This window comes from Sprattus sprattus (genome assembly GCF_963457725.1).
Source record: "Sprattus sprattus genome assembly, chromosome: 9".
Classification (NCBI taxonomy): domain Eukaryota; kingdom Metazoa; phylum Chordata; class Actinopteri; order Clupeiformes; family Clupeidae; genus Sprattus; species Sprattus sprattus.
This window is the reverse complement of record NC_137928.1, coordinates 27,652,644-27,680,323: the sequence shown is the minus strand read 5'-3', so window position 1 is coordinate 27,680,323 and position 27,680 is coordinate 27,652,644. Positions and strand designations below refer to the sequence as shown.

Here is a 27,680-nt window from a genome sequence, read left to right as displayed (position 1 = left end):
GCATACTTGTTTTATCAGCATATATTGTTGATGGTAGACTTGTTTTATACTGTGGGTTATTAAAAAATAAAGAAAGATTCAGAACAAGATCTGCCATTATTTGTGTGTTTGTTTTTTATAATTCAATATTTTACCTATATAATTTTATAACATTTTTTTGTATTTTGTCATCTACTTAATAGATACTCAATATTATTGGTCTTTGCCAAAGGTCTTTCCTTGAACCTACTCTCAGCTTTGGCTCGAGTTGTGATCTTCCAGCATCCCATAAGCCCTCCCGTTCAGGAAGTGCTACGTCGTTGTCAGTGACGCTGGATGCCATTAGCTAAGTACTGTGGTATCTTTGATGCTGCTACAGTTTAGCTTTGAGTCCTCTTATTATGTCAGTTATGGAAGAAGACGAGTTGGAATTTGCCGAGGATTTGGAGGCAATTTTACACCTCTCACCAGAAGTGCAACTGGCCATTGAACAGGTAATCGCACAATCTATAGCATAGTTTCGTACGACATTGCTGTCCACTATCAGCTTTGGTCTTGCTGACTATCTGGCAACATTAACATTACCTGATCTAGATTGCTCCTGGCATGCTTACTTCCTTGAAATATTCTTGCCAGTTATATCTGTCTATGTACATGCTCATAATCTAACATATGTGTTGCTGTTCTCTTGTACAATCAGTGTGGTTACTTGTGTACTTAGCTGCAGTCTTAGCTAGCTTACTAGCTATAGCTATATAGCTAACAAGGTGCCTACTCTTTTACAGCCGGCATAGGTTATTACTGTGAAAACTTGGTTATCAAATAGACATCATTGTTTTTCTGTAACGTCACTTTTGTTATAAATATTTAAAAAGTCTGATATGTATTGTTTTGAAGAACTGACAGGAAGGATGCATGACCCGTCCCGGTGAATCAGTATAGCTAATTGTGATATACGATTCATATTTTCTAAAGGTTTTTCCGAGCCAAGATCCACTGGACAGACCGGACTTCAATGCTGTGGAATACATCAATACGTTATTCCCCACAGAGCAGGTAATACTGCATAGTGGATCTCATACACTAGGATTAGTCTACATTCAAAATAATAGTTCCATTTTTACAATCTGAAGCAATTAAAACAGGTTGGTCCAAAGGCCTGTCAACTACCAAGAGCTACTTTTGTTTCATTTCTCACAATCTATTGCAGTTCCCAATAAACAAGCACATGACATTTCTGACAAGTGGAACGTGAATGACAGTTTTAACTAAGAGTCCCAGCAGCTTAACCTCAGACTGTGCTTTCCTGCTCAGAGAATGTATTATAGTTTAGACCAGACTGTGCTTTCCTGTTCAGAGAATGTATTATAGTTAAGGCGTAGTATATTTGTCCTTTTCTGTGTTCTTAGATATGTGGGCTTGAGCTCAGGTGCTTGGAGGGATTGAGGGAGTTAGGGCATGAGGAGCACTATCTTCTTCTTTTGCTAAAAGTGTTGTGTGCAAGTGTGCTCATTTTCAGCACAGGCAGTTCTTTTAAATACGCCCTCAAAGCTGTACCAGTGACTACAATTTTGCCTGGCTTCCCCTTCCAACTCGCCAGGCCTCAACTCCTTTTAAACGTTCAGAATGAGGCTGACTAAACATTGTGACATCTCAAAACATTGCTTGCTGTTGGTGGTTTAATAGAGTTCAGAGTGAGACATCTGTATTAGCCTATAGAATCTGTGCCAGATTTAAAGTTTAAACTTTTCTAAAAACATATGTAGAGTTTTGTATGTGTTCTTCCATAATTTGACTATTGAGATTAAAAGTGTTGACTGGACCCTAGTCTTTCTTAAAGATCATTACATTTACACATATCTATTATTACAAACACAAACACAAACACACACACACACACACACTCAAACATATATATATGTTTATTTTGCAATGCTGTACTGGTTATTGGTTAGAGTGCACACACTTCCTATACTAAATGCCCATCTCCTCAGTCGGACAGTTGTTTGGGACCGGAGTGGTTGTGCTGGTAAGTGTCCACTAGGAGGTGCTTTGCACGTGGAAAAACACTTGCAGTGTTTCTCTGGTTTCTCATTATGGAGCTTTTATATTCAAAAATGAAATTTTTGTGGCATGGATTTTGAAATACATGTGATGATCAATTTTCTTTTTCTGTTTTGTTATTTTGGTAGTCATTGGCTAACATAGATGATGTGGTGAACAAGATCCGCCTGAAAATCAGGTGAGCGGCATTTTCAGATGTTAATCAGTAATTCCAGTTTGATTAGATCTTCTATCTGATGCAGTTTGTATATTGACTCTTAATGTGCTTGGCTTTAGGCGACTGGATGACAACATCAGGACCGTGGTGAGAGGACAGACAAACGTGGGCCAGGATGGTCGGCAGGTCAGTGAACAATCAGAACCGTACATTCAGCCATCTGCTGCAGCTTCAGACTAATGATGTGTTGGGCTATAATCACATTAGCTTGATTCATTTAAAGCAAATCAAGTTATATTGGCTCCTTTCCCTGTTGCATATTTTATAACTGCCTGAAATGTGGCTCATATTGATTAATGGAAAGTATAGAAAGGCACCATATGTCAGGCTGATGAAAATCTAGAAGAATTAATAAGTAAGTAAGTGTGTTTGAGTGGAGTAGAGGTGTGAATCTTCGAATTTCACGATTCAATTCGATTACAATTCTAAGGCTATGAAACAATTCTCTATGCATCACAATGCACCTTGTCCTTCATGTATTTTATTGATGAATACAAGCGCTCAGTTCAGAGGTTTTCCATTTTTTATTAAACAGCTGTGAGACGCGCATCACTTAAAAACTGTCTCGTTTTGCAAAGTTTACTCAAAGTTTATATTTACTCTTGTTCAAATATATTTTCTAGCCTACTGCAGTAAAGACAACTTTGAAAAATGTACATTAAAACAAATCAATATAATGAAGTTACTGTCTTATATTTAAAAAGTATACCATAAAAACAGCTGGCTGTTATACGATCAAACATGATGCTTGTAAATTCATTTTTAGGCCTATATATGGTAAATACAGGTAAAACCTATTGTTTTTGGCTAGCATGACATCGCAGGAAGTGGAAGCAAGTAGGCTACTAGCATTAAACTAAGTAGCAAAGCTGCAAAAAAGCTATGTGTTTGTTCACTGATGCGATGACTGCACAATCGCATTAAAATGCCTCTAAAATGATCACACGACTGTGTAACTGTACCTCGCTAGCATCACAAGACCAAACTGTGGACATGGATTATGAATTACCAGGATCAGTTCCCCTTTCATTCACTGATATATATAGCGGTTGTGGTGGAAAGATTTGATTACATTACCTGCACTTGGCTAGCGTCTCAAGACCCTGAGGAATGTGTAACTTTATGCATACCGTAGTATGTAGGCTACCACCAGTGTTATCTGTAACTACTAACTAACTACTGTATATCGCAGTGAAATCGGTTGGATATTATTAGATATTATGCATATTATTCAATTGCGTTGTTAGCAAATTGATGATTTAATTTTCCTGCATTGATTCAGAATCTTTCACGGCAGCGTCGCTATGCATCGATGCAACACTGATTTCCCCAGCCATAGTGTGGTGTATGAAATGCCACTAGGGGGACGGCCAGGAGATAAATAAGGGTAGCAGATTACTGCGAGTGGACCGTGCCCTGCCAGACTCCTCAGGCCGGGGGCGCCCAGCTGTGAGGAGGCTGTACAGGGGCCGTGTGTGATGGAGGAGGCAGAGGAGCAGTCTGAGGGCCGTCTGGGGGCTCTGGGTGGATGAAGGATGGCTCTCTGGCTCTCTGGCTCTCCTGCTTCCTCACCCACTGGGGGCATTGCCTGTCTGGGCTGCAGTACAGCTCTGGCGTGTTGCAGGGGACTGGGTGTGTGGGTCTGTCTCTGTGTGTCCGTTTGTGTGTGTGTGTGTGTGTCTACCTCTGTATGTCTGTGTGTGTTTGTCTGTGTGTGTGTGTATTTGCCTGTCTGTGCGTGTGTGTATTTGTCTGTCTGTGTGTATGTCTGTCTGCGTGTGTGTCGGCCTGTGTGTGTGTGTGTGTGTGTGTGTGTGTGTGTGTGTGTGTGTGTGTGTGTGCACGGGTGTTTATGAGGGTTTGGTGGTGGTTGTTGCTGCTTTGGGTTTCTCATGTGAAGCCGCTCCGTCACGACAGACACTTTCCTCCGTGGCTGTCTGTGGCTCTCATGGAAAAGGACAGGATGAGTCAGGACGACTGGGATGGGATGAGTCTGCGGCGATCCCGGGGTTGAAATTCCTCTTGCGTCGTCTGGAAAGGAGGGCAAAGACTATTTCCCCGTTTTTCGCTATAATTCCAACTGTTAACAGCAGTTTTTCACTGTCCTGCTGCTAAGAGGGCCTCGGAACAAAAAAAGACCCCCCAAAAAGCCTTATTTAGCACAGATCTGGGCCCGCTCCGTCAGAGCAGGATGGCTGGAGGAAACACGACTCTTGACTGGGAGGACTGAGGGAAGAGACTGTGGGGAGGTGGTCCTGATCTTGACTCGTAGGTATGTGGGGGAGATGGTCCTGATCTTGTCTGGCGTAGGTATGTGGGGGAGATGGTCCTGATCATGTGGGGGAGATGGTCCTGATCTTGACTCGTAGGTATGTGGGGGAGATGGTCCTGATCTTGTCTGGCGTAGGAACATGGTCGTCAGCACCGCCGACCCCTCGGGACCACTGAGCCATTTCCATTAGTTGGGGAAGAGAGGAAAGTCCCTCTGCAGATGGAAACGCCCTGCGGGTGTGTGAGGGTGGATTCTGAGGGGGATGTAGATATGGAGACTGGGGGGGTGCCAGGGTGTTGGGAACTGAGCATGCACAACTTCTCCCTGTTTAGTCTGAGCCTGTAGTTATCAGCAGGCAAGGGTGGAGACATGCTCCTGAAAAATGGGCCCTGGGGTCCTGCCTATGGTATTTGTAGATGTGTGTGTGGGTGGAGAAACAATGCTATGTGTGTGTGTGTGTGTGTGTGTGTGTGTTTGTATGGAAGTAAACTCAGATGTCTTAACTTGTCTTTTGTATTAGAGTAATGTGTTTTGCGTTCTGTTGCTGTGCGACTCAACCCCCTTTGATCTTGAACTGGAGTTAAAGGGGCCCGATAAGCACGTCCTCCGTGGCCAGTCTGCTGTGTAGTGTCCAAACCACAGATGTTCTCCCTGTTTAAAGGCCATCACCCCCCACCTCCACCTCCTCACCCCCCCCCCCCCCCCCCGCCTCCCGCTCCTCAGGCCCCAGAGCCCTATTTTTTTTTGTCCGACTGCTGAGGGCCCTCGCTCCCTGATGGGATGATGCAGCTGTGTACCTTAAGACTGTACCAGCGCCCGACGCCCAGCTTGAGTGCCAACCCCCCCCCCCCCCCCCCCCCCCCCCAGTCAGAGATGAAAAGTAATTTTGCCCCCCTAACCCCCCTGCGGTTCTTGTTGTCCTAACTCATGACAGACTTGGCCTGGGTCCTCATTAACTAACCACAGTAAGGATGTCTGTCAAGCTAAAGAAGTCATGAAGTTATAGAGGGGTGGGGGGGGGGAGGGGGGGCGGGGGCGGGGGGAGGTCATTTACAGCAAAGGAAAATGATTAGACCTAATTTTTGGTATCTGATTTGAAGAAGGGAGGGGAGGGGAGGGGTATGTGGTTGGAGTCAACATCAGTCCCAAAACATTTGTTGTCAATTATGCCCAGTCATTCGAAGGGGATGCTCTACAGATTTGTTTCCTTTGTGTAGTTTGGCTATTAACAGTAAATGTATACCCCCCCCCAAAATGCAGCCGAAAAAGTTCCATATAAAAGCGTTAATCGTGTTGCGTCCCCCCCAGATGGTCAGCTCACGTGAGGGTTTTTTTATGGCTGTTTGAGAGCCAGTAAGGATGGGGATGTCTCGTGGAGATTTTGGCATTGGGAGCCGCTCATTAACAATACTCTGAGAGCGCCTCAGTGAGATTTGAACGTAAATATTTAACCTAAACACAGGAAAGCAGTTTACTGACATTTTAGAGACTTATTTCTGTCTTTCTCCTCACACTCTTTTTTCTCTGTCACACTTTCTCTTTTTCTCTCTCTCTCTTTCTCTCTTTTTATCTCTCTCTCTCTTTCTCTCTTTTTATCTTTCTCTCTTTCTGTCATCTCTTCTTTGCAGTCAATCTCTGCTGTTGCATTCATCCCACAGTGTATTTTCCACAGAGAGGCCCATGGGCTGTGCATTCCTGCTCAGATCCCGTTTGCAACCTCAGGTTGGGCTCCGAGCGCTCTCCACACCAGCGCTGGCCAAATCCATAGTCTCATCGCGTCTCGTCTCAGCTTCTGTTTCTTATTTTAGACCCTAATAAAGACGTTTAAAATGCCAAGACACATTTTTTATCTTTCAGTGAATCATGGTGTAAGATGCAGCTGTGTTCCCCAAACACCTGGAGCTGTTTGTTTCTTCCATCTGCTCTGCCGTAAGCCAAGAGCTACGGCCATCAAGCCGGGCATCCTGTTTCTCAGACAGTCCAGACGCTCCTCTTTAGTGACCGGCTGGCTTGGCCGCTGCGCTGTAACCGGCTGAAGGAAACATCCTGAAACTGCGGCAAATAGAGTCCACATGCGGAGGCAGGATTTGCATTCTGCCAGACCAAAACAGCTACACGCACCCTCCCCTCTTTCCTCTCCCCTCCTTCTCTATCCCTTCATCATGGGTGCAGCAGCAGGAAAGATAACAAGGCGAGGTGGCGGGCGGGCAGGCGGGCGGGCGTGCAGGGCTGGGCAGTGCAGTGCAGCACTCTCCCAGCCTGCTCCGGTCATTAGGGGGAGAAATGCCGGAAATGAGTGCTGGTCGGGAGCCAAACAGGCAGCCACTTCTGCTGAAGTTCCTTATGAAGTGAAGGCCCCCTCAGCTCACACATTTACACACACACACACACACACACACACACGCACACACACACACATGCTCGCACACACACACACACACACACACACACACACGCATGCACACATGCACACACGCACATGCACATGCACACACACACACACACACACACACACACATTTCACACTCATGCTCTCTCTCTTTCTCTTTCTCCCTAACAAACACACACTTATACACACACCACTCATACACTCACATTGAACACTCACGCTCATACACAGATACACACACACACACACACACACACACACACACACACACAAAGTTCAACCAAGCTCTACCTACATGACACCTGACTGTGCAGCCCCCTCCAAATGACTTTGTCAAACATTATTAGCTGAACAGAGAGAGAGAGAGAGAAAGACAGAGAGAAAGAGAGAGAGCGCTCATTGGGCCGGTGCAGTGTGTATTGCCCAGGCTAGCATACAGAGAGTGAGGGTGTCTGCTTATGTCCTTGAACTCGCCTCAGTGCTGCTACTGCTAAGATGCTCCTTGGGAAGATGCTGTCAGCACAAAGTTGTGCAGTGTGTGTGTGTCTCTGTGCATGTGTTTGTGTGTGTGTCTCTGTGTGCATGTGTGTATGTGTCTTTCTCTGTGTGTGTGTGTGTGTATGTTTAGGAGGCTTGTAAAAGTGGTAAATTCCAGGGGCAGCTGTTGCCGGCTGTTAGCATTCCATCCGTCTGTGAAGAGAGAGGGAGGGAGAGAGAGAGATAAAGATAAAGAGGAAGAGCCAGAGAGAGAGAGATGGAGGGAGGGAGGGAGGGAGAGAGAGAGAGGGAGGGAGGGAGGGAGAGGGATAAAGAGGAAGAGAGAGGGACAGAGATAAAGAGGAAGAGAGAGGGAGAGAGATAAAGAGGAAGAGAGAGGGAGACAGAGGGAGAGAGATAGAGAGGGAGACAGAGGGAGAGAGAGCGGGAGAGAGATAAAGATGAAGAGAGAGGGAGACCGAGGGAGAGAGAGGGAGACAGAGGGACAGAGATAAAGAGGAAGAGAGAGGAAGAGAGAGGGAGGGAGAGAGAGGGAGACAGAGGGACAGAGATAAAGAGGAAGAGAGAGGAAGAGAGAGGGAGACAGAGGGACAGAGATAAAGAGGAAGAGAGAGGGAGAGAGAGGGAGACAGAGGGACAGAGATAAAGAGGAAGAGAGAGGGAGACCGAGGGAGAGAGAGGGAGACAGAGGGACAGAGATAAAGAGGAAGAGAGAGGGAGACAGAGAGAGAGAGAGGGAGACAGAGGGAGAGAGATAGAGAGGGAGACAGAGGGAGAGAGAGCGGGAGAGAGATAAAGATGAAGAGAGAGGGAGACCGAGGGAGAGAGATAAAGAGGAAGAGAGAGGGAGAGAGAGGGAGACATAGGGACAGAGATAAAGAGGAAGAGAGAGGGAGACCGAGGGAGAGAGAGGGAGACAGAGGGACAGAGATAAAGAGGAAGAGAGAGGAAGAGAGAGGGAGACAGAGGGACAGAGATAAAGAGGAAGAGAGAGGAAGAGAGAGGGAGACAGAGGGACAGAGATAAAGAGGAAGAGAGAGGGAGACCGAGGGAGAGAGAGGGAGAAAGATAAAGAGGAAGAGAGAGGGAGACAGAGGGACAGAGATAAAGAGGAAGAGAGAGGGAGACAGAGGGACAGAGATAAAGAGGAAGAGAGAGGGAGACAGAGGAAGAGAGAGGGAGACAGAGGGACAGAGATAAAGAGGAAGAGAGAGGGAGACCGAGGGAGAGAGAGGGAGACAGAGGGAGAGAGATAAAGAGGAAGAGAGAGGGAGACAGAGGGAGAGAGAGGGAGACAGAGGGAGAGAGAGGGAGAGGAAGAGAGAGGGAGACAGAGGGAGACCGAGGGAGAGTGATAAAGAGGAAGAGAGAGGAAGAGAGAGGGAGACAGAGGGACAGAGATAAAGAGGAAGAGAGAGGGAGACAGAGGGAGAGCCTCCTCTCACAGTCTCACAGGGCTGAGACACCACATGCAGTGGACTGGCATCCACACAGCTGTTTTCCCTTTAAAGAAATGTGGCACAGCAATTACACATCGTCATAATCCTCCTAAGCCCTCTTTTGTCTCCGCCAAACCGACAAGAACACCATTCCAGTGGAGAACCAGCTTGTGAACCCCTTCTCACCTACGACAGGCAGACTTTCACCAAGTAGCTCTCTGTAATAACTCCACCAATAACAGGGTCATCAGTCAATCCTGTTTGTTTTCTTTTTTGGGGGGGTCCCAGGTCTGGGCAGAGCCTTGACCTGGATGAACTACCATAGTGCAGCCAGAGCTTACATTCCTTTCTGGAATGTTCTGAGCAGATGGAGAAAGGATGTTTTTCTTTTTCACCACGCTGAACCCTTTTTTAGGCTTTATTTACCTGCTGTGCTGTGTGGGCCGCTCCTCCAGGTTCAGGGAAGGCCCAGTCTGAAATGCCTGTGTTCAGCTGTTCTGGTCGTCTTAGTTTAGCTTCAGTTAGGGGGATAGGCAGCAGACTCAAGGCAGAAGGTTTTTAGTAGGGTTAAGGAGGATGTGACTCTTTTCGCTTCTATTTTGATAAGACACTGGATACGTCGGCAGCAAGTAACCGGGTCAACAGATGTGTCTTATTTTTGTTGTATGCTGGAGCTGACAGACTGGAAAAAATCTTTCCAAATGCCACAGAGGCTCCATAGATCAGTCACTACAGATCAGCTCTGTCTTTCTCTTGTGCTTTCCCTCTCTCCTCCTCTCTTCCTCTTCCTCACACACACTCTGTCCTTCTCGCTCTCCTCCTCTCTTCCTCTTCCTCACACACACTCTGTCTCTCTTTCTCCACTGCTCTTCCTCTTCCTCACACACACTCTGTCTCGCTCTCCTCCTCTCTTCCTCTTCCTCACACACACTCTGTCTCGCTCTCCTCCTCTCTTCCTCTTCCTCACACACACTCTGTCTCGCTCTCCTCCGCTCTTCCTCTTCCTCACACACACTCTGTTGTTCTCCAGGCACTGGAGGAGGCGCAGACAGCCATACAGCAACTTTTTGGCAAAATCAAGGACATCAAGGACAAGGCGGAGAAGTCGGAGCAAATGGTGGGTAAAAAAATAATAATCCCCAGTGCATAAAATAATCAAATAATAAATCAAATGCAGGGGAAAGATTTATAGAAACGTCCCCTGATGTAGGCAGGCTGCCTCTGGCCCCCAAGGAAACTGTGACATCCTGTGGTTTCTGACACGCAGCAGGCCTCATGCAAGCCCAGAGTAATGCGCTAGCCATCTGCACGTCAACACTGCAGGTCAGAGGAAGGGCACAGGGCTAGCTGGCTAGCTAACTGAGGAACCCCTGGGGGTTTGGAGGAAGAACAATGGGGAACCATCCAGGCCCACGCAGGAGGAAGAGGATTCGAGTCTAAAGATATTTTGTTGTTGGTTTCCTCAGGTCAAGGAGATCACCCGCGACATTAAACAGTTGGACCACGCCAAGCGCCACCTGACCACCTCAATCACCACGCTCAATCACCTGCACATGCTGGCCGGAGGGGTGGACTCACTTGAGTAGGTGCCACCCTCGCCCAGCAGCCCACCTACCCCACTGGAGATGGAGTTTGGCTGCTGCTTGTCTCCACTCCTAATAGTTTACATCATTTAACCCCCCTGCGGGTCCTCTTGCTTGTAAGAGGGGCATTAACTCGTCTCGTCTCGTCTCCAGTGTTTGAGATCATTTGGCAGGGCCTTGTCTCTGCTATGTGAGACTATTAAGCAGCAGCCTGTCTGCACTCTCATTCTCAAGATTGTTTTGGCAGATCTTTCTCTCCACTGTAATATTTGAGGTAATTAGGCCGTTTGCTTGGATGCCTTGTAAAAGCCAAGATAATTAGCCATGTACTTGACGTTATGTGGAAGTTACTTCTGTCTATTTTAGGATATGAAAAACATATGCAGTAGCTTTTAAGATGGTTACCTCTCTTCACAGTAATATGTGGGCAATAATACATTGCAAGGGGGAATAGCCACTGGGTTTTTATTGTCATATCTTTTCTTCCATCAGGGCCATGACGCGCAAAAGGCAGTATGGAGAGGTGGCTAATCTACTGCAGGGGGTCGTAAACGTGCTGGAGCACTTCCAGAAGTACATGGGCATCCCTCAGATCCGCCAGCTCTCCGAGAGGTAACCAGATCTACAGCAGCTGGCAACACACACCAAAACTCACACTCACACACTCTCTCTCTCGCTCTCACACTCTCTCTCACTTTCTCTCTCTCTCACTCGCTCTGTCTCTCGCTCTCGCTCTGTCTCTGTCGCTCTCTTTCTCTCAACAAAATCCGGATGTCTCTCAGTCCCACACATTGTAAACACTCACACACCCTCTCTTTCCGAAGCGGAAAAACAGGCATGTGTTGCTTCACCGCTCCTTGGTGATCCCCTCCTCAGATTTTTGTAAACTTTTAGTCTATTGTGTCTGCCAGCTGTTCACATGACATAAATGTACTCCAGCAGCACTGTCAACACAGCCCGGCATGCACTTGTGTCTATCTCCCTCTCCGATCTACAAGGTGTTTGTGTCTGTGTGTGTTTGTGGGTAGGGGGGGGGGGGGGGGGGGGGGGTCACGATTTCCTGTTTATGTTTGCAAGGGATGCAGAGCAGGAAAGGAAGGAAGCCTGCTCCACAGAGCTTCTTTATGCATGCACGGCTTCTACCCTGGCCTCTGAAGCCTCACTCTAGCAGTGAGACAACTTTTGTTCCCTGCTGAGCACGGCCTTGGAGCACACTCGGGGGGCAGTGTGTGTGTGTGTGTGTGTGTGTGTGTGTGTGTGTGCGTGTGTGTGTGCGTGTGTGTGTGCGTGCGTGCGTGCGTGTGTGTGTTTGTGCGCTGGTGTGGGTCCCTGCTGGCTTGGACACTGAGCCTATTATGAGCTGTGGGAGGGCCGGGGCCTTGTTCCATGTGTCCCTGTGACTCTGGGCTCAGCCTCGGCCTGTTTGTGTTGGATAGGGCGTCAGGGGCCTGGATGGCTGGTGTCTGCCCAGGGGAGGGACAGGCTGGGGAGAACTGGTTCTCTGGCTGTCCCTGTGTTGCTCTGGGGCAGCAGGCACTAGAGGGGTCAGTGGGTCATCTTCTGGTTAGTCAAACAGCACTTGACAGCATGATGATGATGATGATGATGAACCTGTACATGAACAAGTTTGCAAAGATAGAGCCAATGTTTGAAGGACGTATTGCTTTACAGAAAATCTATAATGTGGTTGCCATGCTGTCCTCCATTATAGGCAAGCAGGGGGTCATGGAGTGCTTTTAGTGGACAGGAAGGAGGCAGGGGAGGAAACGGGGTTAATAACATAAACATCTTTACCCCCCCCCCCCCCCCACTCACCCCCTCTTCCTCCTGTGTTCCTCTTTCAGACTACAATAAGGTTGCTTTTGTTGGAGGCCCAGAACAAGCATAGTGCTCATTGTGCACTGTTCATCAGTGGCTCCTTATCAGATCGTCCCAATGATACTCTCCCTTTTGGCTTCCCCATATGGAAAGAAAGTGGGCTGTTTTCATTCCAGTCCCTCCCTGTGCAGATATGTGGTGCTGGCTGGAGGGTGTGGCTGGCCTCCGGATGACGGACGGCAGCTGGGTGATTGGGGAGGGTGGGGGGAGGTGAAGAGGCCTGGGCTCCAACGGATCCTGGGGCCCTCTCTTCAGAGGAGCTGCTGAGACACAGACAGATAATCAGCCTCGTCAGGGACGGCTGCCCAAGCTCACCCTCATATCTCTCTGACTGGCAACAGCATGTGGGCATAGCTGCCCATGCAAGTGTTTATTCTGGAGGGTCCGTGTTGTTCCAGGGCTGGAATCTGGCCGCCACGAGCGCCAATACTGATGAGGCCCCTGGGTGAAGAGGGGTGGTCAACAACAATGAATGCAGCCGCAGTTATCATGATATGGGGCATGAAGAATCCCCGTCTGGCCCCTCCATGTTTACCCTCCGCATCTGCTGCCCCCCTCCACTGATTGTTCTAGCGAGTGGGGCTGACAGCAGTTCAGGCTTCAGTTCAGGGATTGCACTGAGTCATGGCCCACTGGGTTTCATAGCTCATGGCGGCCTGTCGTAACGTGACACTGCTTAAGTGTCGCCGCTCCCTTCAGACAAAGAGGCAAAGAAATGGCTGCTGCAATAGATCGCAAAGCCCTTCTTGGTTCAATTGTGTTTCCATGGCCACTCTCCTAATATTATGTGCGGCTATTTTATATGGCAGCCATGTTGGGAGTGGGTTACAGATGGGGAGAGCATCAGCGTCTCCTTCAGGGCGTCAGTGTTGTGCCCCCTCCCCTGCTGGGGAACCCAAGAGCCTCAGGGGTCAGAGGGCGTATCAGCACCTGAACGTCTCTGCCTCTGGCCTGCCAAGGTGGGAAGAGCCCCGTGGGATCCCCGCCTTGGGAAAGCCCTTAAAGGCCCCTCTGAAGTGGACGGCGTGACGGGGATTTCCATGCCGGGGGCACGAGGTCTCTTGTTAACACACCGTGGTGGCAGCCGTCCCATCACATCTGTTCTGTTCTCCTCTCCTCTCTCTCTCCTCCACAGAGTCAAGGCAGCGCAGAGCGAGCTCGGCACGCAGATCCTGGCCGACTTCGAGGAGGCCTTTCCTTCACAGGGCTCCAAGGTACGGCACACATAGACACTCAAATCTAATCTTTACCACCCCCCCCCCCACCCCAGCAGATGTGTCGTTGGCCTGCGATCTCTTGATGCATTGAGATGTCATGTTCTTGCCCTGTGATCTCTTGATGCATTGAGATGTCATGTTCTTGCCCTGTGATCTCTTGATGCATTGAGATGTCATGTTCTTCCAGAGACCTGGCGGCCCCAGCATGGTCCTCAAAGACGCCTGTCTGGTGGCCAGTGTTCTGGATCACCGCATCAAGCAGGAGATCATAAAGAAGTTTATCCGGCAGCACCTCTCTGAGTACCTGGTGCTCTTTCAGGAGAACCAGGATGTGAGTTCACTACCAAACCAACTCATTGTTTCCCTCGTAGTGGAACATGTCAGGATTGGGTTCCATGTACGTTTTCTGCTTGCCTTTTAGGTGGCCTGGTTAGACAAAATTGACCGGCGCTACGCCTGGATCAAGCGGCAGCTGGTGGACTATGAGGAGAAGTACGGGCGCATGTTTCCAGAGGAGTGGTGCATGACGGAGCGCATCGCTGTGGAGTTCTGCCATATCACCAGGTACTGACAAAACCAACAACATTTCAATTCTCTGTCCCACACCCTCCCACCCCGTCCTCACATCTCTCCAGAGTCATTTAAGCGGGATTTCACCAAGTGTCTGTCCAGAATGTTGCATTTATTTTAACTGTTGGGTGGACTTGAGCATTGGATGATTGCTACAATGAATACAATTAAACTATTCCCTGACATCAAATCATTGTAACCTTACATACAACCTTGCCTTTATATGTTTCTCATTTGTGGGAAATTGGTGAATGGATTGATTGCTGTATTAAATGACCCCCAAAGGGACGTTACTGTGTGAGAGTCTCCTGGTCTGGGCTCACTAGGTCTCTGGTGTACTCCATCTGAACTCTTGGCTTTAATGAGGCTTCAGCTGGCAGGAAAGGAGAGGTGTGGATTTGCTTCTGCTGCAGCCTAATCTCCTCATCGCTTACGCTTTTCCTCCCTGACAGAGCCAAATGAGCTCTCAGGCTACTGCAGATACTCCGGGCACACAGACCATCCATTCATTACCTTGTTTGGACATAATGATGCTAAATTGTCAGGTGGAAAAGGGGTGAAATTGTAAAATGGCCGGCTTAGAAGTGGATACAAGAGGGCCTGCTCTGAAGGTCTTTTAGATGTGGATGCCAGGCTCTAATGACCCGACCACTGGGCAGGCCAGCCTCCTCACTACCTGGCCTTGTTGTGTTTGGATGACCGAGGGTTTGGATGTGATTTGCTCCCTCAGGATTGAGCTGGCCAAGCTGATGCGAGCCCGGGCCAGGGAGATTGAGGTCAAGCTGCTACTCTTCGCCATTCAGAGGACCACCAACTTCGAGGGACTGCTGGCCAAGAGGTTCTCCGGCTGCACCTTGACCGACGTTCCCGGGGTATGAGACTATATAGGGTCAAAAATGTCTTACTCTATTCTTCTCCTGGCCCTGTGCCAGAACTTACCCCTAGAATGTATAAGGCAGGAGAGAGAAAACCTTTCTTCTAACCACATAATAATGTTACACTGTGTCACTTTCCGTTTGGGCAGAAGAGGCCTGAACCCCCCCTGGCCCCCACCAACCCTTTCCTGGAGGACGAGACCGGGGAGGACACGGTGTCAGAGAAGGATGAGGATTTGGACAAGGTGATGAGAAATCACTGATAATCCCACATGTCTCCTCATACCAACTGTGGATTATCGTGCACAGAAACTGCCATTTCAAATACCATAAATTGTGACGGTTCAGAATGGTGCCTTCTTGCTCAAACCAGTGTTCTTTCAGTAATTTGTTCTCACATACCAGACGGTATTGTATGCCTCTTAGTTTTGCAAGGGGTTTCGGCAATTACTCAAAACAATTTCCTTCCCTATTCTCTATCACAGCAGATCTCACTTCGGGACTCAAGTGCATTTTTCTAACGAGCTCTTAATGACTAATCCTTTCCTGTTTGCAGCCGAAGAAACCAAAGGCCCCAGACAACCCGTTCCACGGCATCGTCTCTAAGTGTTTCGAGCCCCATCTTTACGTCTACATCGAATCACAGGACAAGTGAGTGACAGTCAGTCCCACACACAACTGAACCCCCTGTGATGTCCTTACTTAGGAGAGGTGACACTGCGATGTCCTTATAATGCCCAGCATACTTAGGAGAGGTGACACTGCGATGTCCTTATAATGCCCAGCATACTTAGGAGAGGTGACACTGCGATGTCCTTATAATGCCCAGCATACTTGGGAGAGGTGACACTGCGATGTCCTTATAATGCCCAGGATACTTAGGAGAGGTGACACTGCGATGTCCTTATAATGCCCAGGATTCTTAGGAGAGGTGACACTGCGATGTCCTTATAATGCCCAGGATACTTAGGAGAGGTGACACTGCGATGTCCTTATAATGCCCAGGATACTTAGGAGAGGTGACACTGCGATGTCCTTATAATGCCCAGGATACTTAGGAGAGGTGACACTGCGATGTCCTTATAATGCCCAGGATACTTAGGAGAGGTGACACTGCGATGTCCTTATAATGCCCAGGATACTTAGGAGAGGTGACACTGCGATGTCCTTATAATGCCCAGGATACTTAGGAGAGGTGACACTGCGATGTCCTTATAATGCCCAGCATACTTAGGAGAGGTGACACTGCGATGTCCTTATAATGCCCAGGATACTTAGGAGAGGTGACACTGCGATGTCCTTATAATGCCCAGGATACTTAGGAGAGGTGACACTGCGATGTCCTTATAATGCCCAGGATACATAGGAGAGGTGACACTGCGATGTCCTTATAATGCCCAGGATACTTAGGAGAGGTGACACTGCGATGTCCTTATAATGCCCAGGATACTTAGGAGAGGTGACACTGCGATGTCCTTATAATGCCCAGGATACTTAGGAGAGGTGACACTGCGATGTCCTTATAATGCCCAGGATACTTAGGAGAGGTGACACTGCGATGTCCTTATAATGCCCAGGATACTTAGGAGAGGTGACACTGCGATGTCCTTATAATGCCCAGGATACTTAGGAGAGGTGACACTGCGATGTCCTTATAATGCCCAGCATACTTAGGAGAGGTGACACTGCGATGTCCTTATAATGCCCAGGATACTTAGGAGAGGTGACACTGCGATGTCCTTATAATGCCCAGGATACTTAGGAGAGGTGACACTGCGATGTCCTTATAATGCCCAGCATACTTAGGAGAGGTGACACTGCGATGTCCTTATAATGCCCAGGATACTTAGGAGAGGTGACACTGCGATGTCCTTATAATGCCCAGCATACTTAGGAGAGGTGACACTGCGATGTCCTTATAATGCCCAGGATACTTAGGAGAGGTGACACTGCGATGTCCTTATAATGCCCAGGATACTTAGGAGAGGTGACACTGCGATGTCCTTATAATGCCCAGGATACTTAGGAGAGGTGACACTGCGATGTCCTTATAATGCCCAGGATACTTAGGAGAGGTGACACTGCGATGTCCTTATAATGCCCAGCATACTTAGGAGAGGTGACACTGCGATGTCCTTATAATGCCCAGCATACTTAGGAGAGGTGACACTGCGATGTCCTTATAATGCCCAGGATACTTAGGAGAGGTGACACTGCGATGTCCTTATAATGCCCAGCATACTTAGGAGAGGTGACACTGCGATGTCCTTATAATGCCCAGGATACTTAGGAGAGGTGACACTGCGATGTCCTTATAATGCCCAGCATACTTAGGAGAGGTGACACTGCGATGTCCTTATAATGCCCAGGATACTTAGGAGAGGTGACACTGCGATGTCCTTATAATGCCCAGGATACTTAGGAGAGGTGACACTGCGATGTCCTTATAATGCCCAGGATACTTAGGAGAGGTGACACTGCGATGTCCTTATAATGCCCAGCATACTTAGGAGAGGTGACACTGCGATGTCCTTATAATGCCCAGCATACTTAGGAGAGGCTGGACAGTGGAGGGGAGAGAGCCAGGGAAATGTACTAGGGTAAAAGCAGAGCAGCATGAGGTTTTTGTTTTGAGCCACTTTATCAAACCCCTTCCCCATCCCCGTCTTTACCCCTCTCCCATTCCATGTTGATCCCCCATTCTCTCTCTGTCTCTCTGTCTCTGTCTCTCTCTCTCTCTCTGTCTTTCCCCCTCTCTCTCTCTCTCTCTTTCCCTCTCTATCTTTCCTTCTCTCTCCCTCCACTCAGACAGAAATGTTTCCCATTAGCTGTGCAACCACAGACATTGCGAACGGTTTGGAGAAAAAGTGCCAGAGCAGCAGATCTCTCCCCTCTCCCACCTCTCTTTCGCTCTCTCTCTCTCTCTCTCTCTCTCTCTCTCTCTCTCTCTCTCTCTCTCTCTCACTCACCCTCTCTTCTTATTCCCTCTATAGGCGCTTTTCCACTGCAGAAACTGGGGGCTCTTCCCAGGTGGTGCGAACGTTAACAGGAACGGCCCCCTAATTTGCCCTTTTCAGCCTTTCTGTTTCCATTGCGGTGAAGGAACACTTAGACTTAACACTAGCCTTTGCTCTTCCATCGCAACGTCAAATCCAAGCAGCATAAAGTAACGATATATTTCTCCAGCGGCAGCACAACCATTAGACAACTAAACCAGAGAATTTGTACATAACATATGGATTACTCCCAGGTCAAGACAACAGCTGAATTTTAAATGGCTGAAGATTAAATGGCTTAATAGCAACTGTAATTACTTGATAAATGAAGATGACCGCACCACTGTTGATTTAATTAATTTATCTTATGTATCTATGTTTCTGCTGATGTTTCACTTACATGTGAAGAAACCTCCACATGCTTACTCTGTAAGCTTGCTATATTCTTTGTGTACGGACTCTTGTAAAAGAAAAAATATTTTCTCTTGTTTTATAAATGGCACTTGTTGTGTTCTCATGTCGAGTTTCTGCATCACTGCAAGTGCCACCCAGCAGTTTCAGTTTGGCCCTAAACACAGCCCTGATGGAGATCCTACAGGGGCCATTCCTGCAGTGGAAAAGTGCCTTATCTTTCTCTCAAAGCTCCTCTCTCCATCTCTCATACTCTTATCTTTCTCTCATAGCCCCTCTCTATGTCTCTCATACTCTTATCTTCCTCTCATAGCTCCTCTCTGTTGCTCATACTCTTATCATTCTCTCATAGCCCGTCCCTCTGTTTCTCTCATACTCTTATCTTTCTCTCATAGCTCCTTTCTATGTCTCTCATACTCTTATCATGCTATCATAGCTCCTCTCTCTGTCTCTCATACTCTTATCATTCTATCATAGCTCCTCTCTCCATCGCTCATACTCTTATCTTTCTCTCATACTCTTATCTTTCTGTCATAGCTCCTCTATGTGTCTCTCATACTCTTATCTTTCTCTCATAGCCCGTCCCTCTGTTTCTCTCATACTCTTATCTTACTCTCATAGCTCCTCTCTCTGTCTCTCATACTCTTGGGTCCCTGGCACAGCCGCCTCTCTCTCTTCAGACCGTGAAGCAGGGATGACCTTTCCCCAGACAACGGCCTCCTTTCAGCGCGCTCTAGACTGACCTGGCTGGCACAGGCTGCCCACATTCATGACTCGGGGGTTCGTGGAGTCTCCCCAAACTCAATGGCCTAGCACTGAGAACTAGACCTCCCCATTCAAGACACACACACTCTCTCTCTCTCTCTCTCTCTGTCTCTCTCTCTCTCTTTCTTTCTTTCTCTCTCTCTTTCTCTCTCCCTCCCTCCTCCGCTCAGTGTAAAATCCCTGTTGTTGTCGGGGCATCTGAGCTGTGACAGAGCAGGTGGCCTGTGGAAGGAGGTCACTGCTGGTGTTGAGTTGGTTTTTGCCAAACCCGCTCTCTTCTATCTGTGTCTCGCCTCTCCGCTCCAGGAACCTTGGGGAGCTGATTGACCGCTTCGTGGCGGACTTCAGGGCCCAGGGACCGCCCAAGTCGGCCACCGAGGACGGGGGCGCGGTGCTGCCCAGTTGCGCCGACCTCTTTGTCTACTACAAGAAGTGCATGGTGCAGTGCTCACAGCTCAGCACGGGCGAGCCCATGATCGCCCTCACCACCATCTTCCAGAAGTACCTGCGCGAGTACGCCTGGAAGATCCTCTCAGGGAACCTTCCCAAGTGAGTCCCCCGTCCTCCCCCCTGCCCCCCTCATAGTTACAGCCCCTGGGGCAGCCTCTCCTCCAAGGGCTTGAGAAACCCACTCCGTCACATGTCATTTGTTACTAGGGGTGGTTTGCCCTGCGGTGATCCCCAGAGTGTGTAGTCATTCTTCTGTGGCCTGGTTGGAGGGTGGTTATTCAATCCTGCTGTCCGACTGCTAGGAAAAAAATCACCAACACACTCTCTTGTGTGGCTCGACACTGTATTGTCTTTGGGAGCTGAAAGGGCCTCCTTTTTCTCCCCAACAACCGTGTCTGTGGTTCTCCTGCCATCTCTGTAGAGCTTTCCCTCGGGTTTGGCAGGAGCGGAAGGTATTTGTATGTTTTCTTAACTGCGTCCAGTGTCACCATGGTAACGATGTGTCTCCCGTCTCCCCTGAAACAGGACCAGCAGCAGTAACAGTGGGGGTCTGACCATCAGCAGCCTGCTGAAGGAGAAGGAGGGCTCTGAGGGGGCCAAGTTCACCGTCGAGGAGCTCTGCCTCATCTGCAGCATCCTCAGCACAGCCGAGTACTGCCTAGCTACCACCCAACAGGTCACACACACACACACATACACATGCACATATACATGCACATATACACACACACACACACACACACACACACACACACAGATTGAGATAAATACTTATATGTAACACATAGATGTTTACACATAAACACGCACAAATATATGCCTATACATACACACACAGATATATGCACATATACAGGAATGCACACACACAAGGTTGAGTATTTGCCCTGGTGCTCTGCAGTGTGCTGAAGAAGTGTCTGCTCTCTGCCCCCCCTCTCTCCCTCTCTCCCTGGCAGCTGGAAGAGAAGCTGAAGGAGAAGGTGGACATAGCCCTGATGGAGAGGATCAACCTGTCTGGAGAGATGGACACCTTCAGCACGTAATTATCACTTTAACACAGCCTAATGTTCAGAGCCCACCATGCAGATCATGGGGCCATAGAGAGATATATCCAATTAAAACATCATGGCTCGCCGTCACTCTCCAGGAGTAGTGGTGTGTGTTTGTAGTTTCAGAGACGGCTTATGAAAACCACGGCTCGTTTTCCACTTGTGTGTCATGCTTGATTTGGCAGGGTGATCTCCAACAGCATCCAGCTCTTGGTCCAGGATCTGGATGCGGCGTGCGACCCTGCCCTGACAGCCATGAGTAAAGTGAGTGTGACTCAGCCCCCCGAGGTGCTCCAGATCAAAGCAGAACTATACTTCTTCATGCGCAGGCAGACAGAGAGAGTTGTTTATGTGCTTGTTTCTGTCCTGTTTTGGGTCCTTTGAGAACATAAATCCCTTCAATAGCCTATGTTTCTCAGGCATGTTTGCGCTCTCCTGCAGTGTGTGATGTCTTGTTTGTGTGTGTCTGTGTGTGTCTGTGTGTGTGTGTGTGTGTGTGTGTGTGTGTGTGTGTGTGTGTGTGTGTCTGTGTGCATGTTTCAGATGCCTTGGCAGAGCGTGGAGCACGTAGGTGACCAGAGCCCGTACGTGACCTCCGTCATCATGCACATCAAACAGAACGTCCCCATCATTCGGGACAACCTGGCCGCCACCCGCAAATACTTCACGCAGTTCTGCATTAAGTTTACCAAGTAAGCAGGACGCAGGACACAGGACATATCCTCTTAACTCTGCCATCCTCAAGGCGCATTGACTCAGGGTCTGTGTAAAGTGTACCATGCCGTCTGTTTGTTCCGTGTGACCTAACTGAATTGGTTGTTCTTCCCTTCGCAGCTCTTTCATCCCCAAGTTCATCAACCACCTCTTCAGATGTAAGCCTATCAGCATGGTGGGAGCAGAACAGGTGAGTGTGAGACCATACGAGAGGCCCGACTCACACCTGACGTCACAGAACACAGCTGTTGGGGCGGGGCTGCAGAACTAACAGCTGTGGGTCGGCTCTGTCTTGTAGCTCCTGCTGGACACGCACTCCCTGAAAACAGTTCTGCTAGACTTGCCTTCCATCGGGTCGCAGGTGGTCCGGAAGGCTCCGGCGAGCTACACCAAGATTGTCGTCAAGGGGATGACCCGAGCAGAAATGATTCTGAAGGTGAGCCGACACATTTGTGGAATGATAAATTGGGAACAGCAATCTTGCGCCATGCTTTGACCGTAGACATCACACCCCAGTGTTTGAGTGTTTACAGTGTGTTACTGTATTCCTGTTGGAGATGTAATCATCCCAACACAGGGAAGTGTGTTAATATCACGTGCTCATAGACCTGGATGGCTTCACTGGTTTAGAGGTATTTGTCTTCCTGCTTTAATGAGTCTTCAAGGGGCCCAGGAAGCGGCCCTCTCCCCGCGTGGGCGCTGATGGGAGCCTGATAGCCTGGGCAGCTGCACACAGGATTCCTGTCAAGTTACTGTCTTGTTTCTCGAAGCTTTGTGAGAATGTACACACACACACACACACACACACACTCATACACACATATATGTACACTCACACACATTCACACAGCCACAAACTTCATCACTAAGTCTCAAACACACACATGCGCGCGCACACACACACTCACACACACACACACACACACACACACACACACACACACACACACACACACACTCACACACACACACACTCACACACACACACACACACACACACACACACACACACACACACACAGACTCAGTATTGTTTTCTAATCTGCTGCCAGTGGAGTCTCTGGTCGGTCGCTCTCCGCTGAGGTAGCTGGATGGAATGTGCAGAGACAATGGCGCATGCCTTTACAACCCCCAACCTCACCCAAAAAACCTTCCCTGCCGCCCAAGACGACCTGGCCTGGCCCGGCCCGTCTCTCCCTGACCCCCCACCCCACCCCACCCCACCCCGCCCCCTCCCAGCTCCCTGGCCAGTCGTCAGGCTTCCCATCAGGAGCTTTCCTGTTGTCGCTCTTTAACTGCCAGGAATTCAGCCTTGATCTCTCTAATGTTCAAACTGGGAGCAGCCTTAATCACGCCAGATCGTACATGTCCATTAGATCAGAAATAACCCCAGAGGAGGATAGAAACGGAGACACACCGCTGTTAAGTCTTTCGGTGCAGCGGCATGTTCTTATTTGACACAGAAGATATTAATTTCATCCACTCCTAATAGCACTGCATGGTCCTTGTCATCCTCATCAAAGAGAACTTAAGCATATTTAGTTTGTCTGTGCGTTCCCAGACACCCGAAGGCCATTTTATGCATATTTGATCCCGAGTGGGGCCCGTTGTGGTGGGTCTGCTATTCCCCTTCAGCTTTGGCGTCTGTGTCCCCATGTGTAGTTGATGACAGCCCAGGCATGTTATGATGAACACGTGTGAAGTAGAGGTCCCTGGGAGAATGTGCTAAATGTGTGTACGCCGCACCGTGCAGCTCTCCTCTCCTCTCCTCTCAGTTGTTCAGTGCCCACTGAAGGGGGTGGGGCGTACTGAATCTGGCCTTGGACTGTGAAAAGGCTTACAGTCAGGCCTACAGATCTTTCTTTCTTTTTTTTTTAAATCTGGTTAACATTTAATGATTGACTTTGCGTTGCCCCAGGTACCTCCCAGGTAATTGCTTCCATCTTGAATTCTGCAAATTATTATTATTTTTTTTTTTGTGGATCCATGGGAGTCTTACCGGATAGTTAGCATAGCGGGCTATCGGGCGGGAGGAGTGCGCCTCTGCCGCAATTTTGGAGCGGGCTGCACAGCGCCTGTCTTCGCTGCAAGCAGCCCGGGAGTTTACAGTCAGGCTCATCAGAGAGCATATGGCTGTGTCAGTGTGTGAGTTAATTGGGCGAGTGCCGGGGCTTTGGTGTGGAGATTAAACCCTGCCTCCACTGTCACTGAGGCACATTTCCCCAGAGGAAGACTGATGGGCTCGCAGACTCTGAGGGAAGGCTCCACATCAAGGCACTCACTACAAAGCACAACTTTTTAGGCAGATGATCTATTTACAATCCCCCCCCCCCCCCCTCCATTTCTCTTTCTATTCCCCTCAGCCCAACCCCAAAAACTGTTCCAAAAAAACCCGACTCAAACCTCAAAGAGAGAGAGAGAGAGAGGGGTAGAGAGAATGAGGCCTTGTTGTAGAAAAGTGAGAGTGAGGGAGAGAAAAAGAGAGGGGGAGAGACGTGAAACTGTCGGAGGGAGAAGCTAAAAGAGGCAGCGCTGGCCAAGTGTGCGAGAGAGAGAGAGAGAGAGCTTGTGAGACGTGGCTGTTTTCCACTGCCTCAGGCCTGGCCCCCTCACCTCCCATTGTGGCTCTTGAAGGGGAGTGAATGGAAAGGCAGGCCCAGCTTTGGCTTTTTTCTCCTCTCTCTCTCTATCTATCTATCCCTCTCTCGATCTCTTTCTCACCCTTTCTTTCTACAACAAGGCCCCTCCAAGGCTTTCCCTTGGCCTGCCGCCAGGATGGTTGCCAAGTAAATCACTCTTGTCAAAAGAAAGAAACCTTTAGAATTCCAGACAATCCACAGCGTTACATGTCCCTTTTCCGTCTGTGCTGTCTTGAGGATCCCTGGCCCCCACCCCTCAGAAAGGTGTGTGTGTGTGTGTGTGTGTGTGTGTGTGTGTGTGTGTGTGTGTGTGTGTGTGTGTGTGTGTGGTTGAGAGGGACAGAGAGAAGGGGAGCATGTGTGTGTCTGTAAAGAGACAGAAATGTAGGGGGTGTTGCTCCAGGTCCTCTTTTTTCACCTCCTGTGGTATCTGTCAGCCATGTGTTCCTCTGCTCTGTTACAAATATGAGTAGTCACCAGCCCTCTGATTTTCCTCCCCACACAAACCTCCACCTTTACTAACACGCGAACAAACACACACACACACACACACACACACACACACACACACACACACACACACACACACACACACACACACACACACACACACACACACACACACACACACACACACACACAGTATTTCCAAAGGACGGGCTTGTGCCCCACTTAACCTTTTTACTGATGCTGATTTGCTCAGGCTCTCTCATTACACCAAAAATAATTACCGGTGAGGCTAATTCAGGCTCATCCAAGCGTGGAGTAATTGCTCTGTAAAAATAAAAAAAGGGGGGCCTCTAAATATAGACTTCAACTGTTGGGCTTTGTTTTGTAAGCCTAGCCGTTCGCTAACTGACTAATACTCGCTACGGCTCCTTGTTCTGCTAAGTCCCATGTGGGAGCATTTAGGCGCCGAGCTGTCCTATGTGAGGTTGCCTGGTGGAGGAGGGACCAGAGTAAGGGCCTGTGTAGAGTCTCAGGTGCAATGCACACGAAGTCTAGGGCCTCCGAATCGGATTTACTTTTCACACCAATCGAATCTTTTAATTTCGTACATACGGAGGCTGGCAACGAGAGATTTGCGTAAACACGGAGGCAGCAGATTGCGGTGAACCGACTGTAGTACATACCTCACGCCTGTGGGTGGCGCTTTAGCGCTTTATTTACACAACTGAAAAAACGTGAAAAACCTAGAAGAAGAGACTCAAAAGCACAAGGTAAAGGAAGCAGCAAACGGATAAACAAATTACACAAGACATTCAAGCTCCAATTAACAACATTACATTATGATGGTTAATAAAATCAGTGGTCAGACTAAAGGATATGCGAAAATGAATTCTTTTTTCTATTGATAATAAAGAGTTTGGAACAGTAACATGACATGTCTGTCATCCCATTTCCCACGATGCATTGCTCCGAGCATTTTACATACATTTATGAATAAAAAAGCAAATTAAATCGCTGGCCAATTTATATTTGTGGTCATGAAAGTTATGTTACGTCTGAATAAGAAGAATTAGATCAAGATAGGGGGCTAATCAAAAATCAGAAGACTGGGTTAATGTTAGTGAATTCGAGGCCCACCATGAGTGAGATTTTGAGGGAGAACAAGTTATTTATATACTGGTTGGAGATGGCGGAAAAGATCACGTGGGGCAGTGACGTCATCAGGTTGCGTGAAACCGTGCAGACGAACACCAGCCCCCGTACCGATTCAAATCTACTCACTTTCTACCCCGGACTGCGATCGTTGCAGAAACAAGGTGCGGATAGAGAGTGTTCGTATGTATGATAGGGCTATCTGTATTAGCTATCCGTATCAGATTGACAAACTAGGCTCCATGTAAACGACACTTCAGTGTGTAGTCCAAGGAGGGAGTGTGTTTTGTGGGCTACCTCCATCCCTGACAGCCCCTTCCTCTACATCCACTGACATGCTGCTCTGTTCTTCCTCTCAGGTCATCATGGCTCCTCACGAGCCGCCCGTGGTCTTCGTCGATAACTACATCAAGCTCCTCGCCGACGGGAACCCGGAGACTTTCCAGAAGATTCTTGACATGAAGGCAAGCTTGGCTAGGCTTTGCCCCTGGCTTAATTGCAAGCTGCCATGACACGTACTTGTTTGGTAGTGATGCATGTTTCTTGGTGTGCTATGGCTAGTTATTCATCAGCTGACCCCATTGAACATAAGTCATGGAGTTCACCACATTCCAGAGTGGTGGTTGGTTTGTGTCTCTCATCCCGGAAAATGTTTCCAATCATGGTTGAGCCTCTCATCCCCAATGCTTTCTCTCTACTCACTCAAACACATTTCTCTTGCACATCTCTCTATCTCTCTCTCTCTCACTCTCTCTCTCATTGCTGGCTCAGTCCTTTCATCTTTTACTCTCACATCTTTGTAGTATTCATCACATACCCAATGACTCTGTTTTTTGATAGTTCAGTAACTCACTATCATCTTTCTGCTTGAGTTACTTTCAGTGTGCACTAAAACCTCCCCTCTCACTGGCACTGTTTTTACCTGTGTGTGTCCATCTTTTGTATTGTTTGTGCAGTGCTAATATGTCGGCCCTCCTGTGCCTCTCTCTGTGTGTCTCTGCAGGGCCTGAAGCGCAGTGAGCAGAGCAGCATGATAGAGCTCTTCAGACAGAGGTTACCCACCCCCCCCTCGGGCAGCGAGGGCACGCCCTCACTCTCTTTCAGTGCCCCCACCCCGGAACAGGAGTCCTCCCGCATCCGCAAGCTGGAGAAGCTCATCAAAAAGAGACTGTGAATCGATAAGCTGGACACCACAACCCTGCAACCTCCATCGTCACCCTGCACAGCCCTTTCAGTCCCCCTTGCCTTTGCACCCTGCTCCTCCCCTGAAGCCTGGCCCAGTGTGTCCTCTGGATGCACAGCATCCCCTGGTACTGTTGCTCTGGCCTCCTCCTGAGACCCCACAGCACTGTTATAACTTCAGCCTTCCTGTGCTCTCCTTGAGCCAAATCCATTATCAGCTCAATCAGTTGTGTTTGTGCAGGCAGAGATGTAAACGGTTGTGTGCTGTGGATTCCCTAAGAGCAGGAGTCTAAAACATTGCCATATCACCACCAGCCCTGATGGCATGTACTGCAGCTAGCAACAGAGTCAAGGAAGCTTCAATGTCATGGACTCCATGGAGATGTAATCACACTATAACTGTACTTGAGCTAATCACTTGCACATTTGTCTATATTTTGGGTGGGTGGGGGAGGGGGTGTCTTTACTTCTAGCTTTACTGCTGGCTTTAAAGCGGAAGCCATTGCTGGTCATGATTGTGTACCTCTCCTTCCTTGCCTTCAAATACGTTTCGTGATTTTTCTGGTCTTAGGAAATGTCCTGAGTGGCAACACGCAACTTTATAGTTAACCTCTGCTCCTTCCTCTGTTCTCTCTAACAACACTCACACTAACCTCACCACGCAGTCAATGTATGCAATTCATCGCCCCAAATCCTGAGGAATATGTTTGCACTTAAACAGAATCGACAGCCATTAACTGGAATCGACCAGAAAAGAAGCCTGCTGCTACTTGGCTCCAGTCCTTCCGGCAAGGGAGCCTCTCATCAAAATGATTTAGAGGCAACACTTTTAAACGCGTAGCGTCGCGTCGCGTCCCCATCCTTGCTTCCCCCAAATGGCCCTCCCGGTTC

General features: G+C 48.6%; 1 protein-coding gene across 1 annotated transcript; it reads left to right on the top strand.

Annotated features, from left to right (window-relative positions):
* The first annotated feature begins 285 nt into the window (after positions 1 to 285).
* On the top strand, positions 286 to 27,208 carry vps53 (VPS53 subunit of GARP complex). Its single transcript, XM_080844648.1, has 22 exons — positions 286 to 473; positions 955 to 1,035; positions 2,172 to 2,221; positions 2,320 to 2,386; positions 9,889 to 9,975; positions 10,325 to 10,440; positions 10,934 to 11,053; positions 13,455 to 13,533; positions 13,724 to 13,867; positions 13,958 to 14,100; positions 14,837 to 14,978; positions 15,131 to 15,226; positions 15,538 to 15,632; positions 19,460 to 19,702; positions 20,129 to 20,279; positions 20,560 to 20,642; positions 20,838 to 20,916; positions 21,196 to 21,344; positions 21,487 to 21,556; positions 21,665 to 21,802; positions 25,967 to 26,071; positions 26,611 to 27,208. The coding sequence occupies exons 1-22, from the start codon at positions 381 to 383 to the stop codon at positions 26,779 to 26,781; spliced, it is 2,502 nt and encodes an 833-aa protein (XP_080700774.1). The 5' UTR covers positions 286 to 380; the 3' UTR covers positions 26,782 to 27,208.
* Positions 27,209 to 27,680: the final 472 nt, after the last annotated feature.

Coding starts and splice junctions, on each gene's coding strand:
- vps53 (XM_080844648.1), top strand. CDS start 381: ATGTCAGTTATGGAAGAAGACGAGTTGGAATTTGCCGAGGATTTGGAG. Junction 9,976..10,324: donor CGGAGAAGTCGGAGCAAATG/GTGGGTAAAAAA, acceptor TGGTTTCCTCAG/GTCAAGGAGATCACCCGCGA. Junction 21,803..25,966: donor GAGCAGAAATGATTCTGAAG/GTGAGCCGACAC, acceptor TCTTCCTCTCAG/GTCATCATGGCTCCTCACGA.